The sequence below is a fragment of the Triticum aestivum genome, chromosome 1B (assembly GCF_018294505.1).
Source record: "Triticum aestivum cultivar Chinese Spring chromosome 1B, IWGSC CS RefSeq v2.1, whole genome shotgun sequence".
In the NCBI taxonomy this organism is placed as follows: domain Eukaryota; kingdom Viridiplantae; phylum Streptophyta; class Magnoliopsida; order Poales; family Poaceae; genus Triticum; species Triticum aestivum.
Window position 1 is genome coordinate 40,597,231 of NC_057795.1, and position 15,920 is coordinate 40,613,150.

Sequence of the window (15,920 nt, forward strand, 5' to 3'; positions counted from 1 at the left end):
CAAAGATCAGAATCCTTTCTCTGTATGCCTTGGGCCTCCTTTTATATGTAAAGGGGTTGCCACTGTGGCACACAGGAGGTGGCAAGCTACAGTTGTACGAGCTTATCGCTCGGCAACGTAGGACAAACACATTTAATGCGTCGCCTACGTGTCCTCTTGCTTTATTAGGGATGGCAACAGAAGCCATCTCGTCCTGCGCCGCTCCTCCTCGCCTTGACACGCGTCCAGGTCGACGAGGCATACTGTGCCACGCCGGCCAACTAGATGTTGTGTTGGCACAATGGTAAGCTTCCACGAAGATCTTTATGCCGCCATGCAGGCGTCTGTTTAGTTGGCACGCCTATCGTCGCACTGGAGTGGTGGTGAGGTGGCGAAACCTTGTCGGGTGCGGGTCTGGCCGCGGCCCAGCGATCGACCCCGGCAAGCCTTGCCGGGGGCCTTGGAGTCGTCCCCGGCGAGGGTCTTGCCGGAGTCTTCATCTTCTGGTCCTACGTAAATCTGTGGGTTGTCAATCTTTATGAGGAGTGGCATGCTATGAGGCATGTGTTCTTCAGATCTTGGTCTTAACGTTGTCGATGGTGTCAGAGCTCTCTGCCCCAAGGATGATGGACTTGCTGGTGTTGTGCGGGTTGCCCCGGCAAGGCCCTTGTCAGGGGTGGTCCAGCTCGCCCTCCACTCCTTGCGCTTCGGGCATCTGTCTTGGTAGTCTTCGGGTTTGGCCTTCCTCTGCCTCGCCAGGCCCTGCCGCAGGTGTGGCTGCGACTGCCCGTGCACTAGTAAGGAGTACAGAAATACCCATACTTTGATACACCGACAACATGTCTCGTTCTTGGTTACCACCAAGTAATGTTGCCTAAGAATAATACGTAGATATTAAACAGTTTATTAACTCTAAAAGATGACCGTTGCGTGATGATACGAAGTGGTAACACCCTTTCAACATGAAACTCCTTGAGGGGCTACCGAAATCCATAATTTTTCTGACAAATGAACTCCTGGTATACGTACGTACAATAGCACATAAAAAAATAGCTTCGGATTAATATCATGTTTTTTTTTTCGTGTTCTAGCATGCTACACGCCTACTCATATATAAGAGGAAGTTGCGTTGCTAGCTCTCCCCTGTCACCTCTCGTAGATACTCGTCCATACAAGAGGCCGCAACTAGCAGCAATAAAAGAGAAAGTTTGAAGTCTTGTCGATAGGATTGAGAGATGTCAGAAACAGAAGCGCTCAGTCTAGCATATGTAGTCTAGCATATGTAGGCATAGTTACACAAGAGTTAACTGCACCAAGCCCAGCCTTTCTTACCCGCCGCAGCTCATTCTTTTGCCGCCGGAGCCTTCCATTCTTTTCTCTTTTTTTCCTTTTTGCAAAAGCTCATTCTGTCTAATATTCTTTTCTCTCCTGACGCAACTATACGGACTGAGATGGACATAGACTCCCCTCTCTAATGCCTCCCAGCTGCTTGTTCGACGCAATTTATAACTTTTCTCTGTATTTGAAATCCAGAGATTCTTGATGCATTGTACCTCCCACTAAAAAATTATTAATGCGTTGAATATCCTATTCAAAAGTTCTTTGTTTGTATTAGTGGTGTCCTGAGTGGTGGCAATGTCCACCCCACAGCATACAAACCCCTTGAGGGCAGCTTATGCACCTAGGTCGAGCTTGAAAAATGACAACACGGTGTCATGGGTCATGTCTCGACCTCTGGCACAGTTAGGCCCTAGTGTCGTACACATCACTCAGGCCCGGAAGTCTGTGGATTTTGTTTACGATCGCAGATCCTAATCTTTGACCAAGCCGACATATAAGAGCATCTCCGACAAACACGCAAAAATACCGAGCGCTAAAATAGGTTCACAGCGCCGCGGCCAAACATTGGTTTTTCACATGCCCAAAAACGCTCGCCCGAGAAAAGATGTGCGCGGTCCGGCACCCAATATTTGCAGCGTGCGATAGCGCTTTTTAGCGCGTGCCATAATTTTTTTTCCACGCGCACTATTTTGCAGCATCTGCTAGAGCGTCTCCGACACCCAAAAAGAATGGCTTTTAGCGTGCGGAGCAGTTTGGGGCATCTGTTGGAGATGCTCTAAAGCAAATTAGTGAGCTGTGATTAATTAGGGCCCTAGCTTCCGGCACATGCTTTATTACTCTTGCACTGCACAATCGAATTATAAGGTTGATGAGTCATGCAATCATGTGATCATTTTTATGTGTATGGGTTGGAGTGGGTGACCAGACAGGTTTCTGCCCAACATGGGTGGCAAGATAATCTTCGGATCAATTCACCACGTCCTGTCACATAGGTATACTATCGGCCCTATATGACTTTATTATGGGCAATATGTCAGTTTTTTACCTTTTCTTTTGTCAAACTATTGGTGTTTTGGCTGTGGGATCTCACCAATGTAGAGCCCGGGTGTTGCTCATCATGTTTTTGATGCTACATTGTTGAAAAATATATAATCTTTTTACTGACTGGTTTTGGTCTTTTTTTTCCTTTCTTTTTAGTTGAAACTAATGAACTAATTGGACTTCTTTTATTCTTTTTAATAAAATGGTTGTGTGCATCAGTCGATGCAGAGACTGGGGTACACCCCCTTTTCAGAAAAAAAAATGTGGCATTTCTCGTGTTCTTTCCTAAGATATTCAATTTACATTCTTACTACTAATCGCAGGGTACTTGTCATATTGTTGAGGTGATAATCTTCTTACTTGCAATGGAATTCTCATCTTTCAGATTCACTGATGCAAGGCTTATATTTGTTGCATGGCACCACAGATCAGCTCACTTTTATATACCCTTTGAAGAGTACATCAATATGAATGCAACACATAAAGAGCACATGACATAAGGAAATGTGGTGTTACTTTCCCTTATCACTTCCAATACCCAACGATAGAAAAGATTGGTATACATATATCCAGCAAAAGCAGAAGACCAAGGAGAAGATCATTCAAACTTATAGTCTTGTTAACAGAAGTGACATGTATCAGGAATAATAGAGGCGGTCTCTGTAGGCTATATACGCTGAGCTTAAAATGAGCATATACTCGACTTTCTTCAGAATGTTGCATATAGGTTGTGTGCGGAGGTGGCGTGAGTCTGTATCGTCTCTTGGATGTAATGCGGTGTTGGTTGCTGTAGAAGTGCATGCTCTAACCAATAAAACGTGGACCGAAAGTGGGCTGCAATTTAATTGCGCCAGCCGGATCTTGAACTCTAGATCTCTTGGCTCTAATACCATGTAGAAGTGCATGCTCTAACCAATGCAACCAAAAGACCGATCTAATAGAAGAGACTAGGCAATACATTTATACGTCAATAGTTGCTTTATAATATAAAGCGGGGAACCCTTTTTCGTCATGTTGCATATAGGTTTATGGAATAATCTATGATATTTATCACGTTGTCTCACAGATCATGGATCTAGTACCGGAGTTTGGCAGAAGTTGAGTAGAATAAAGGATCTGAGTCCATAGTAGTTCTTCCTTTTTGTAGGATTACCAAAGAGCTAAGGAGATTTGTCATTTCTATGAATACTATTTGCCTTCCTGCTCGAGTAATGTCTCTACATTTAACAATCAGGAATACAAAGGAATAACATTTTACTCTCTAATCTCTTTTCTCCAATGAAGATATGTGTTGCATCATAATTTAGGGTAAATTTCACGAAGCCGCAATTCTAGGAAATTATAGGAGTTATTGTAACTATGTAGTTTCATGTAAGAAAACAAATATATTGGGGTAATCTTGTACAAATTGAATGGTGTAAGCCATTTGACACATAAATAGACATGTAAGCCCAAAAAATCAGGTCGAACATTTAACTGTGATTGGGTGGTTCAGTGTGATGTTTACCTTTTATATTTATAATGTATATAATTGTCCTACTATTTTCATGAGAAAAAGTGAGGAGTGAATTTGATATATCTACTACGATATGTCCTCTAAATAAAGATGGGATTCAGAATCCAGCCAAAGTGAGTGTGTGCATCTATGTTGTAATCGGTGATTCCCAACAACAAATAAGCACACAACCAAAAGACCACAGATCACTCAAACTTCCCAAAAAATGCAAGGACATGATTAGCTTTAGTATGAGATAATGTAAGTCGAACTCAAGTGTGAGCTCTCATTCTGTATTGCAATAATAAAACTAGAAAGGCAGATGGTTTCGTGCTGCTTTTGTGCGTGCAGCTTGATGCCTGAAACGTGAAAATGAGCATATATGTTGACCTCAAGAATCCGGGAAAGAACCCAGTCACTAACTAAAGTTTCACAAAAATTCTTCTAGTTTCATGCATATATACCGACTACTCTCACAATAATCCAGTGTCTTGGAACAGATGATCTCCAGCATGATCACAACTATTCATAATGGCCTCGAAGTTAAGCTTCACCTACCCTTGGGGGGTTTCTCCTATTTTGATGACCACCTCAATAGTGCATCAATCACTTCGCCATCGGAAATTGCGTGCTTGCCTTTTTCCACGACAGGGCCAACCACTAAACTCACTGATCCGCTAATCTTGCCGCTCCCCTCCTGCCGCCGCCGCCCCTCCCGCCGCCGCCGGCCGTCGGCCCCGCCCCCCGCCTCCGCCCCCCTTCCGCCCTGCCCCTCCTCCGTCAAGGCCGCCTCGCGCCGCCTCCCCGGGAGGTGGCCGGGGCGGAGCTCGCGCCCCTCGCCCGCGGGACCCCGCCTTCCCCATCTCCCCCCGCCGCCGTCGGCGGGCGCCCCCGGCGCTGGCCCGGGTGATGCCGGCGGCGGCGGGCCTTCCAGTCCCCGCGCGCGCGTGCTCCCTTCCCGGGGCAGGGAGGTGGCAGCGGTGCAGCCCGGCTTGGCTGCGGTCCGGCGGCCCTGCGGTGGCGGCCGGCGGCCGGCGTGGTGACGGCGCCGCTCCTTGGCGGCGGGGCGGCGTGGTGGTGCTGGGTGGCCGTCGACGCGCCCCGGCCCAGATCCGGGCACGTCGGGCCCCATTTGGGCCCCTGGGGGCCGGCCCCCCGGCATGGTCTCGTTGTCTGCGGCGCGGTGAGGAGAAGGAGCGGCTCGGACTTGGGGCGTCGGCGCCGATGGCGTGCCGGCAGCAGCGCAAAGGCGGGAGCTTTACGGGCCCACGGGGGCTCGGCCGGGCCTGTGGACCTACGGGCCTGGTGTGCTCCTGCTATTGCGTCCGGACGGCTACTGTCGCTGACGGTGGAGGTGGGGCCCTCCCGCGTGCCGATGGTGCTGATGCCCTAGTCCCGGCTCTGATTCTTCGTCGTGCTGTCCTCACTTCGCGGTGCCGTGGTGAGACAGCGTGGAGGCCTCATGACCGCGTTTGGCGCAGGGTGGTGGTTGGTTTGGTGGCGGGATCCGGAGCGCCCGAGGTGCGGGTTGGGATCGGGGGAAACCCCTGTCGGCGTGGCCGACTCCGGCGCGGTGGCGCCTGTGGGTGCCGCCTGACCTTCCGGGAGGGCGTCAGGGGCTACTCTTCCTCTCGCCTCGTCGTGTACCGGGGGAAACCCTTGGCAGCAGCGTCGTCATCGTCGCGATCCTTCTTGGAGGTGTTGATTGGTGCCGGCGCTTCGGAGTCTTGGAGCCTAGTGGATGAGCCCGGTGGGCCTAGCGATCGCGAGGCTTCTTCGTTTTTGTTGATCCGCCGTTGTTGGCATTTGTTTCTTTTGCTCTTTCTCTGTTGTTTCTTTTGGGCGTGACTGTGCTGCTTCCGCCCCAGCACCTATTTCTGTATGATTCGGTTGGTTGCTTTGTATACAAAGCAGGGGAAACCCTTTTTCGGAAATTTTTCCACGACAATTGTCAAGTAAGTTTCTTTTTGCAGGGGAATTGACAAGTAAGTTCAAATATGAAGCAAGGGATCCAGGTAGCTACGCCTGCAAGTACTGGTTTCTTTCTGGACCCTTCGGTCAGCAGAAATTGTAGGGCTCGTACGGAAGAGAAAAAATGCATTCAGTGAACTAAGTCGTAATTATTGTTTCCTAGGTAGCATGCTGCGCGTGGATATATATATTGCATTTTGTGCCATCCCAAAGCACCCAAATAGCTAGAAGCTACACATGTATAGAGGTATACGAGAAAGAGAGCGACAAGGAAATGTGAACCCTTGATGGGAATGAGAGGGATCTGAAAATAGGCAGGCTCTTCGCGTGCGTATTAATGATGTATCTTGCTGCGATGCTGAGCTTTTTTCCCCAGAACTTCATGCCAAGCGGAGGTGAATCGTGCCAGAACCTTGATATATCCAGCAATTTCAGTGTACTTAACTCCACAACTGTAGGCTCCTCTGAGATTATGCAAACTTAGCAGTTACTCCCTCCGTTCGGAATTATTTGTCTCGAAAATGGATGTATTTAGAGCTAAAATACATTTAGATACATTCATTTCTGCAACAAGTAATTCCGAACGGAGGGAGTAGTAGTTAAGTAGTTCAGTATTGAAGGCCAAAAAAAATTGTTCCCCACAAAAATGCATACATGCAGGACGAACACAAGCGAGATACAGATGTGTCAAAATAGAATTTCTTTCAGACCGTTGCGTCCGACTCATGTTGATGCATATATACCAATATACAATACATAGGAAAGGCAGGGGTAAGGAATAAAAATAGTAACAGAACATTTGTGCATTTAGCGGGAAAAAATTATTATATGGTTTGCTTTGGTACATGCCCACAGCAAGTAGACATATTACTGATCTTAAAGACAATTAATAAAATGATTCTTAAGTACATGCCCACAACATTTTAGAGTATTATTACTCTATTATGTAACATTAGTCGCGCTTAGATGTGAATTAGGCCCATACACAACGGGCAAAAAGGAAGCAGCCGTAGTTGATCTAGGAAAATTTGTCTTGAAGTTATTACATAAGACGTAGTGGATGGCGTCAAGACTGGAGAACAGGATTATGCGTTCTACTCGCACATTGCCAAGGCAAGGGAGGACAGGATTATACACGACGGTGATCTCCGAAGAAAGGGATGAGGACTGTGCGTTGCAACGAATTGTCATGGACATGGTTCTGATCACGCACTTGGGTTGTGACAACGTCTATTATGGCGCCCACATCCGTCATCTGTGTGGGAAATATGTGGTCCAGACTGAAATACTCCTTCACACTCCTAGTGATACTATAAAGCAACAGAACCGGGCGCGAAACCCTAGCCGCCGGAGGCCGCACACCCCACCACCCCTACCTCCGCTCTTCCCTCTCGCCTGGTGATGGAGCTACGCGGGGCTGCTCCCCTGGGCGGAGGAGGTGCTCGGCATCGCGGGTGCTGGGTGCGAGCGCGGCGCGGCCTAACCTGCGCTGGAGGCGGGGTGGCATGGTCAGGCAAGCAAGAGGCTGGGCGGCGCGGCCTGACGCGCGCTGGAGGCGGGGTGGCATGGTCGGGCAAGCAAGAGGCTGGGCGGTGCGAGCGCGGACTGAGGGTCGCGGCTATGCGGGCACGTGGATCTGGCGTGCCACTCCTGTGCTGGGACGCGTGGATCTGGTGTGCCGCTCCTGTGCGGGCGCGCGTGGATCTGGTGTACCACTGTCGGTTGGGCGCGTGACGACGCAAGAAGGCGCACATGCATTGCGGGAGAGTCGAGCTCCTAGGCGTGGTGAGCAGGGCCGAGCCTGATCTGGGCGAATCTCCTTGCTCGGCGTGCATTTGGCTTCCCCGATGCAGATCTATCGGGGTAGTTAGCCGGCGACCTCCTGGGCGCGGCCCAGGGCAAGATGTGAAATAGTTCTTGGTGAGCCATGGAATTGGTATGCAGGAAGAGCTGGTTGGGTCAAAGGTTTGGGTGGGTGAGGCTGCCGTCGAAAGCTGCCTACAGACGTCGTTCCTTTGTTGGAGGCATCGATTTTGCAGTCCTTCCCTTCCCTTGCCTGACGTTCTTCAGGGGAAACCCTAGATCCGGTCTCCCGGGTCAGACGATGACGACGCTATCGGCTTTGCTCGGTGTCGTGTCTCCACTTGAGGACATCGTCTTTGAAGATAGACTCGGTTAGAGGGACTTAGTGCTCGTGTAGGTGGTTGGCGACGACTGTGTAGCATCTCCGTGAGAGCAGTAGAAGCACCCTCCACATGCAAGTGTGTCAGGCAAGTTATGTCGGCCAACCTCGCAAATTGAAGCGACATATGTTTGCTCGTTCGGACATAGCGTTCCTCTTTGACGTCGTTGAGTTTTGCAGATATGCTTGTGGCAGCCTGAATTGATGCAACGGTTTTTGGTGTGCACTTTGGTAGCGGCGAAAGCGCTCGGGTGCCCGGCCTGGTGTGTTGTGGGGTGTTGGCCTTCTGACGTGTAGTATGTTTTGTGGTGCTTTAGGTCTAGTCTTGTTAGGCGCTGTTTAGGTTTTTGCCCGATTTCCCTTGATAAACTGAGCAACCCCTTTTCATTTCTTCTTTTTTAGCACTCGTCTTATGCGGTGCATTCCTCCTTTGAGGGTGTTACTTGTAATACCTTTTTCTGAATTTGGCAGCTCTCCTGCCAACATTCGATACTATAAAGCAACCTATCGTGCTCGCTTGCTCAGTTGTTGTTGTGAACAGATGTTAGTAATGACCTCATGAGCTGGTTTTGTTAACAAGCCCGGCTGCAAATAAATAACCGGTTCGGAAAGCATAGAATTCCCACTGGTTCACATCACTAACCGGTTAGGATAATACCTCAGCCAGTTAAGAAAGATGATGGATTTGAATAAAGATCTTTTTCAAATGAGTTCTAGAGTATAATCCGACTAAGACTTTTTCCTTTTTCTTTGACAATGTCAACCAACTGAAGAAATTTGTTTCTCGGCGGGTTAACTTTTTAAACCGAGAACGACAATTTTCCTTAATTATTACCGCAAAGAAGTAATCGGGCATCATGCAAGTGTCTATGTGTTTGGTCATAGCGTTGCCAGCTTGGTATAGATGCTTCTAGTTCTTAGGCCATTTTATAAGAAATCTATTGAATTCTATATCTAATATATGATAATAAAAAAATATTAATCAGATATGTATGCAATTTTGGTATAATATTGGCATTATATCGATAATATTAAATTAGTATGATTATGTGCATATTATACGCAGCTGATATACATTGAGAACCATGCCAGAAAATAGTACACACAAATTAATGGAATAATAAGTTTCATCTAAAGAAACTGGTAGGTCTGTAGCACCAAATTTCTTCAGGGTTCACGATTCCTCATCTTCCAACAAATGAACTAATAATATGGGCGGGAATAGGGATTAGAAGTGCGATCTTGACTCGTGTCGGGCCACTGATTAGCTTGAAGAGACCGATGGAAGCAAACGATTAGCCATCCGACTTATTCAACATAATAGATAGATCATAAATGCTATAAAAGAAAGTAGATGGATGCAAAACTTACCCACAGAAGCTCGTCATATAAGAGAAGAGTCCCTTGCTTTCTCCCTTTAATAACTTCCCATACTCCGGTAATTGTCTTTGGCTCCTAGGTGCATATGCACACATTGTCGAAATACACATTTCGAAAAGCATAGTAGAGAGTGTAGCTAGCAATCGTATAAATATAAGAGAAAGAACAAGATAGGAGAAGATAATTAGTTCAAGTTTGAGTCTCTCAAGGAATGAGAGGAATCAGGAAAACATGCCAACGTTGTTGGATGCATAGACTAAGGTATAAATGTTGCAACACCACATAGTTTTTCAGAGGATCGGGAACTTTTATGGGCAAGCATGTTCATGCGCAAAGGGCATGTTTGGCAAAAGGGGTTTTCAAAGCCCAAGGGACGTAACGATGGGATGGGATTCGGTGAAGTCCTCCTATTCACCCAATACCCTCAATTCCCCACCGATACACGGTTCCCTTTCATGATCCAAAGGAATCGCTCAAGGCTAATGACTAGATGCTACAAGGAATCGCTCGGGCCATAATTCTCATGTTGGTCGCGAAGAAACGTCAAACCTATATGTCCTCTAGGAGCAACAATCAGTGCATGCTCGTTCAAGGCTAGAACGAATTTGTGCACGAGTACAACCTACATTGTAGGACATGTACTATTCAAAATGAAAACGGGCCAGAGAGGAACTTTCCGCGAACATGGTAATAAGTTCCTTCCTATTGGCGCTCTTTATCAGTTTCATTCAGAAATGAATTTGGGGGGAACCCCCTTAATTCAAATTGAGAAAATCGGCCATTGGCATGCTTTCTACTCTGAAGTCAAGCTAGCTAAATTTCTAATGTACTCCCTCCGATCCAAAATAAGTATTGCAGTTTTGAACTAAGGTTAAAGTAAACTTAGTTTAAAACTGCGACACATATTTGGATTTAAGGAGTACTATATACTACTCCCTCCGTCCCAAAATAAGTGTCGCTGATGTAGTACAAAATTTCTACTAATTTAGTTCAAATCAGCGACACTTATGTTGCGACGGAGGGAGTATATAATACCCCTTGTATCAAAATTTACTACGTAATTGAAAAAAAATGTGTTCCTAGATTTCCATCCTTTCATTCTGATTGTACAATGTAAATTGTAGATGAACAACAATAATAACATATAATTTAATCATGAGGTATCATCCGTGAGTTGTAGAATGGTAGATGAAGAAATAATGGAAGGCATTAATTGCTTCCGTCCAATCTTAGTCGGTCAGAAACCCGATTTCAAATTGATAAAAACATATAACAGTACGGTTTCAGCATTCATGCATCAGATATACATTAATTGCTTCCGTCCAATGTTATAACTTCCATAATGCTACTGGTTTTCATTGCGCAAATCTTTGTTACTTCCTATTAACACGTGCGATTTGAGAATGAACACAGGTCTCACTTAGACGACTATTCATAGCACTCGACTACAAAATTATATTAGATACACAAAAGAAAATAATGCACCCCATAGTTTTTTAACCCTGATATTGCATCTCCGTAAAATCCCAAACAAAGGACAAATCTGATCAGCCATGCGATCGGAACAGATAATCACTCGCTCTCTCAAAAAAAAAACTGGATAAACACTGTCTAACATATCACTCTAACTGAATGCCTACCTGGAAAAGAAATGAAGTAAAAGGGCATGGTTACTCAGATAGCTAATAAGAAGTAAGGCATTAATAGATTAAAATAAGCCATTAAGTCTTAGATTATGCTACCATCCATATCAGCTGGTCCGAAGGGGCGTGTCATATAAGATGCACCAATTACTGCTTATGTCGCAGAAGTTGCACCATTACAGCTGCCATCAAAGACTGTGCAACCCAGACTAACGAGTGAATTGCAAGAAACCACCACATTTGGGGCTTATCTTGCAGAAAACCACTTGGTCGCTAATCATTTGCAAAAATCACCGCGCATTCAGTAAACATTTTGCAAAAAGCACTAAACAGGTGATTTAGCCCGTTTAACCATTTTCTGACTAGTGGGGCCGAACTGTAAGGAGCTAATTTGGCAACAAATTGACATATACCTCCCTGCATCTTATAAAAGAAAAGCAATCAAGCCCCCCCCCCCCCCTCCCGCACGGAGGGCATCTCCTTCCTCTCGCCGGGAAGAAGCAGGGCGGCGGCAGATGGGCGAAGCTGCAGGCGAGGATCGCCAGCGCGGCGGCGGGATCCGGCCAGGAAGGGCCTGCAGGCAGCGGATCCGGCGGAACTGGAGGTGGCGCGACGAACTGAGAGGGGGCGACGGCCTCGGCTCCTGCAGCAAAACGACGGCGAGGAGGAGAAGTCAGCAGCGGCGCGACACAGCCTCGCGTCCGTGCACCAGCCGCCGTCGGGGCTTGCGGAGTTTGGCCGCGGCGCGCCGTCCGTGCCCGCGCAGCTCGGGGTCACCAAGTTCTCCTGGGGCTGCGCCCCTGCTTCGCGCTCCCGGCGGGCAAGATGCAGTACACGCCGCAGCGCCTCTTCGCCGACGCGTACTCCTTCCCGTCCACTTCCACTTCTACGGATGCTGCCGCAGCCGACCAATGTTTCCCTGGCGAGCTAATCTCTGCTGTCGACATCTACCAGAAGGCGAAGGGCGCGCCCCGGCCCCTCTTCTCTCGGTTGGTAGAGACCTCCACGTCGTCCTCGTGGTTCCTGACATCGCCCTTCCGCGTGGACGCCGTCGAGTGCAAGAACCCGGTGCCGGTGCGGGCGGCCTCGTTCTCTCCGGCGGAGCTTGAGCTAAGCTGGATCGTCGTCGACCCCCAGAGCGGCCGGGCGGTAAACGTGTCGAGCCGACGGGCAGTGGCCATGGACAGGCACTGGTACCTCCCCGAGCTATCCCTCCGCTTCAGCGGCGGCGCCGAGATGTGGCTCCCGATCGAGAACTACTTCCTGGTGGCGGGCATGGTCCAGGGGCTGATTGATTTTTTTTTAAATCTACTAGGGGTCTGTGTGTGATTATTTTGGGCCCCACCTATCGGAAATGCCCTCAACCGCGCCAAATTACATGTTCAGTGCAATTTGCAACACTTTTACTGAATTCGCGGTGGCTTTTGCAAATGATTAGCGACCACGTTGTTTTCTGCAAAATAAGCCCCAAATGTGGTGGTTTCTTGCAATTCACTCCAGACTAACAGTTAATAAGAAAGATGTGGATTTTTCCAGCTTTAGCGTCTCATTCATCTCCCTTTGACTGGGTGGACTCACCGGAAAACGCACTCTGCTCGCCGGAGCAGCTCAAACTCAGGCAGGAAAATAGCACATTAACTGAAGAAAGAACAGAGAACTCACAAGCTCAGTTATTGATCCAGCTCCCTGGTACCTACCACGTTGGAAGCCTTCCTTTTATCTATTTCTCCAGAGTGGGATTGGCTTCAACGTGGCCTCCCCTCCTTTTCAACATGTTAAGAGCATCTCCAACAGCCGCGCTATAGCGCCGCGCGCAAAAAACCTTTTAGCGCGCGCGCTGCGGCTAGTTTTGCGCGTCCGCCTGCGCTGGCTCCAGCAGCCGCGCTGAAATGCAGCGCGCGCGCGCCGCTCCAGCAGCGCGTGCGACTCGCCGGGCATTTTGCATATATGAATATTTTGGACAAAAATGAACATGTAAAATTTGACACAAACAAATTGATGAATAAAAGTTCATGCCCACAAGTTCATGCCCACAAGTCGCCGCGCTAGGGTTTCCGGCGGCGGCTGCGGCTGCGGCGGCCGGGGGGGGGGGGGGGGGGGATGTACAGCGGGGTGAGCGGGGCGCCGGTGTGCGCGTCCATGGCGGGGGGCAGGGCGCCGGCGCCGGCGCGCGCGGGGCGTAGGACGAGGAGAGGGAGAGAGTGCGGGCGCGAGCGCTCGAGTGTGCCGCGCGCTGTAGCTGGCGCTCCAAATACACCGCGCGGATAAGTGTTTTTGACCGCGCGCCCAATCCGTTATCGCGCGCGCGCCGTTTTTGCGCGCCCGCTGGAGCGAGCCGCCGCGTTGCGCGCGCGCTAAAAAGGCCTATTTTGCGGCGCGGCGCTAGTTTAGCGCGGCTGTTGGAGATGCTCTAACAGTGCAACATTTCCACAGGACATGCATTGCTCACACCCATACCACGCACCATCAGCTATAACTTTGCTTATGACTGGGGAAGGAGATGCATAGCCTAGACAGGAATCTTTTCTTTTCTACCATCACAGGAAAAAAAAATCTCGAATATGCACGAGTGCGCGATTTCCAAGTTAGATCCCGCACCATCACAGGAAATCATGTTTCTTGTGGAAGGAGTAGAATCGTCTAGCTTCAGGAAAAGAATTGTGCAAGTCGTAGTTAAAAACCTAGTCCACTGATCCATCATACTGAACGGGTAGATCTTCCTCTTTCTATGTTTTTCCATGATTTAAACTTGGGAACTCCTATGGTCACTCCAATTAGATAAGAACCTTTACGCAAATGCTTTATATCATTCCATACTGTCACATTCACCAAGAAACCCGTCGAATTCCGAATAGGCAATTTTGATGCCCAAATGCATCCAAAAGCAGGCTTAATATTTGCCAGCAATAGCTAGTCTCTATGCAACAAGGTATGCCAGCAGGCACAAAGACAAACAAGAAAATCACTCTTGGTTTCTCCGGCAATCCATCCCAACAAAGTAAGCCCGTTTAATTATAAATTGTGCGGCCTCACGAGTCACCACCCAAACAAAGCAAAGCTCCATAGCATCAAAGCTAGCACAAAAACATCAGCGACTGATTCAATGGCACTCAACTGCTACACCTTGTTGGCGCTGCTCGCACTCTGGGTTCCCCTGGCCGTTGTGGCCGGCGACCCGGACATCCTGGCCGACTTCATCGTCCCAGCGAGCGCCAACCCGATGAACCTTACCGGCAACTTCTTCACCTACACCGGCTTCCGCCCCACAAGGTCAGTGACGTCTGGTTTCACCTTGAACAAGGCCACCATGATGGAGTTCCCGGCCTTGAACGGCCAAAGCGTGTCCTATGCCACGCTCACATTCTCTCCAGGCTCGGTCAACCCCACACACACACACCCGCGTGCCTCCGAGCTGCTGGTCGTCATCAGCGGCACGCTCTCTGTCGGGTTCATCGACACCGCCAACAGGCTCTACACCCAGGACCTCGCCACGGGCGACATGTTCGTGTTCCCCAAGGGGACGGTGCACTACCAGTTCAACCAAGGGAACAGCACCGCCACGGCGCTCTCCGCATTCGGGAGCGCCACGCCTGGGCTCGTGTCCGTTCCCCTTGCTGTGTTTGATACCGGCATCGACAACACCGTCCTCGCCAAGTCGTTCAAGACTGACGAGGCGACCATCCAGAAGCTCAAGGCTGGCCTGGCTTTCCGGTGCTGTTAACCAATCGCCTGATGCCTGCGTACCATGCTGTGTTCTGAGTTTAAGATTTATATAGTTGCAGACCCCTGCAAAACTGCAACAACCAAATATAGGTAAATAAAAGACAAAGTGGGTGATCTCAACACTGAAAATAAGGTTTATTATATCAGGCAAGCAAACCGATTTAGTACTGTAGTACACAGCACGTCTGTGTCCAGATACATTCTGGACTGGGTTCATGTGAAATGGCAATTGATTTGATATGGAATTGGACTTTAGAAATACAATTGCATTGGCCAAAGAAAAGCAGGTCACCTCTTTTAACCGAAGAAATACCAGTTCATTATAAGCTGACGAAACTTCCAAAGGCTTTGCTCTGACAGTAACTGCAATTTTCAAATAAAAGTGTGTGACAGAAAGATTGCCAAACCAGTGTGTTCTCCCTTCTCTAAGAAGGCAATCCATATAGCAGAGGAGAAAGGCAAAACCATCAAGGATCTGGAGTCTGACAATAGTTGCATATATAAGTTATAACTTAGAACTTGGTGTTTTCATCTAAAATTATTGAAACTATCAGGAAAAATGCAGATTGAGATAGGTAGCAATAAAGTGATATATCCAAAATCCCAATTTGTAATATTATGTATGAAGACCTCTATGTGGATGCTAACAAACAACGATCGAAATAGCAAAACTGTAATGTCATGCAAGTTCTGGGCAGGACAGTATGGAGATTTGTAGAATGCAAGTGGATTTCTCTGAGAAGTAAAGCATCTGAGCCCTATAGAAGTTGCATCATGTGGTAAAAAGTACAAACAAAACAGTGAAACTAATTTTGTGGTGCCTATTGCGGGCAAGGCAAGACTCTTGCAAAACTGCAACAACCATATAGCTAAATAGAAGGGCAGGTGGATAATCTGAAGACTGAAAATAAGGTTTATTATATCAGGCAAAGCAAACAGATTTGGTACTGTATTACGCACCCTCTGTCCAGATACATCATCCTCTGGACTTGAGAAATTGAATTGTACTGGCCAAAGAAAAGCAGGAATCCTTTTTTTTACCAAAGAAATATACAGGCTCAGTATAAGCTGACGAGACATATTTTGGATCACAAAGATCAAAGGCTTTGGCCTGGCAATAAGTGCAATTTTCAAATCAAAGTATATGATAGAAAGATTGCCATAC

The 15,920-nt window shown here is 48.0% G+C and overlaps 1 protein-coding gene across 1 annotated transcript; it reads left to right on the forward strand.

Annotated features, from left to right (window-relative positions):
* Positions 1–14,135: 14,135 nt before the first annotated feature.
* Positions 14,136–15,293, forward strand: LOC123105551 (putative germin-like protein 9-2). The gene has a single exon (XM_044527636.1). It carries the CDS (start codon positions 14,136–14,138, stop codon positions 14,751–14,753), a length of 618 nt encoding a protein of 205 aa, XP_044383571.1. The 3' UTR covers positions 14,754–15,293.
* The last annotated feature ends 627 nt before the right edge of the window (positions 15,294–15,920 follow it).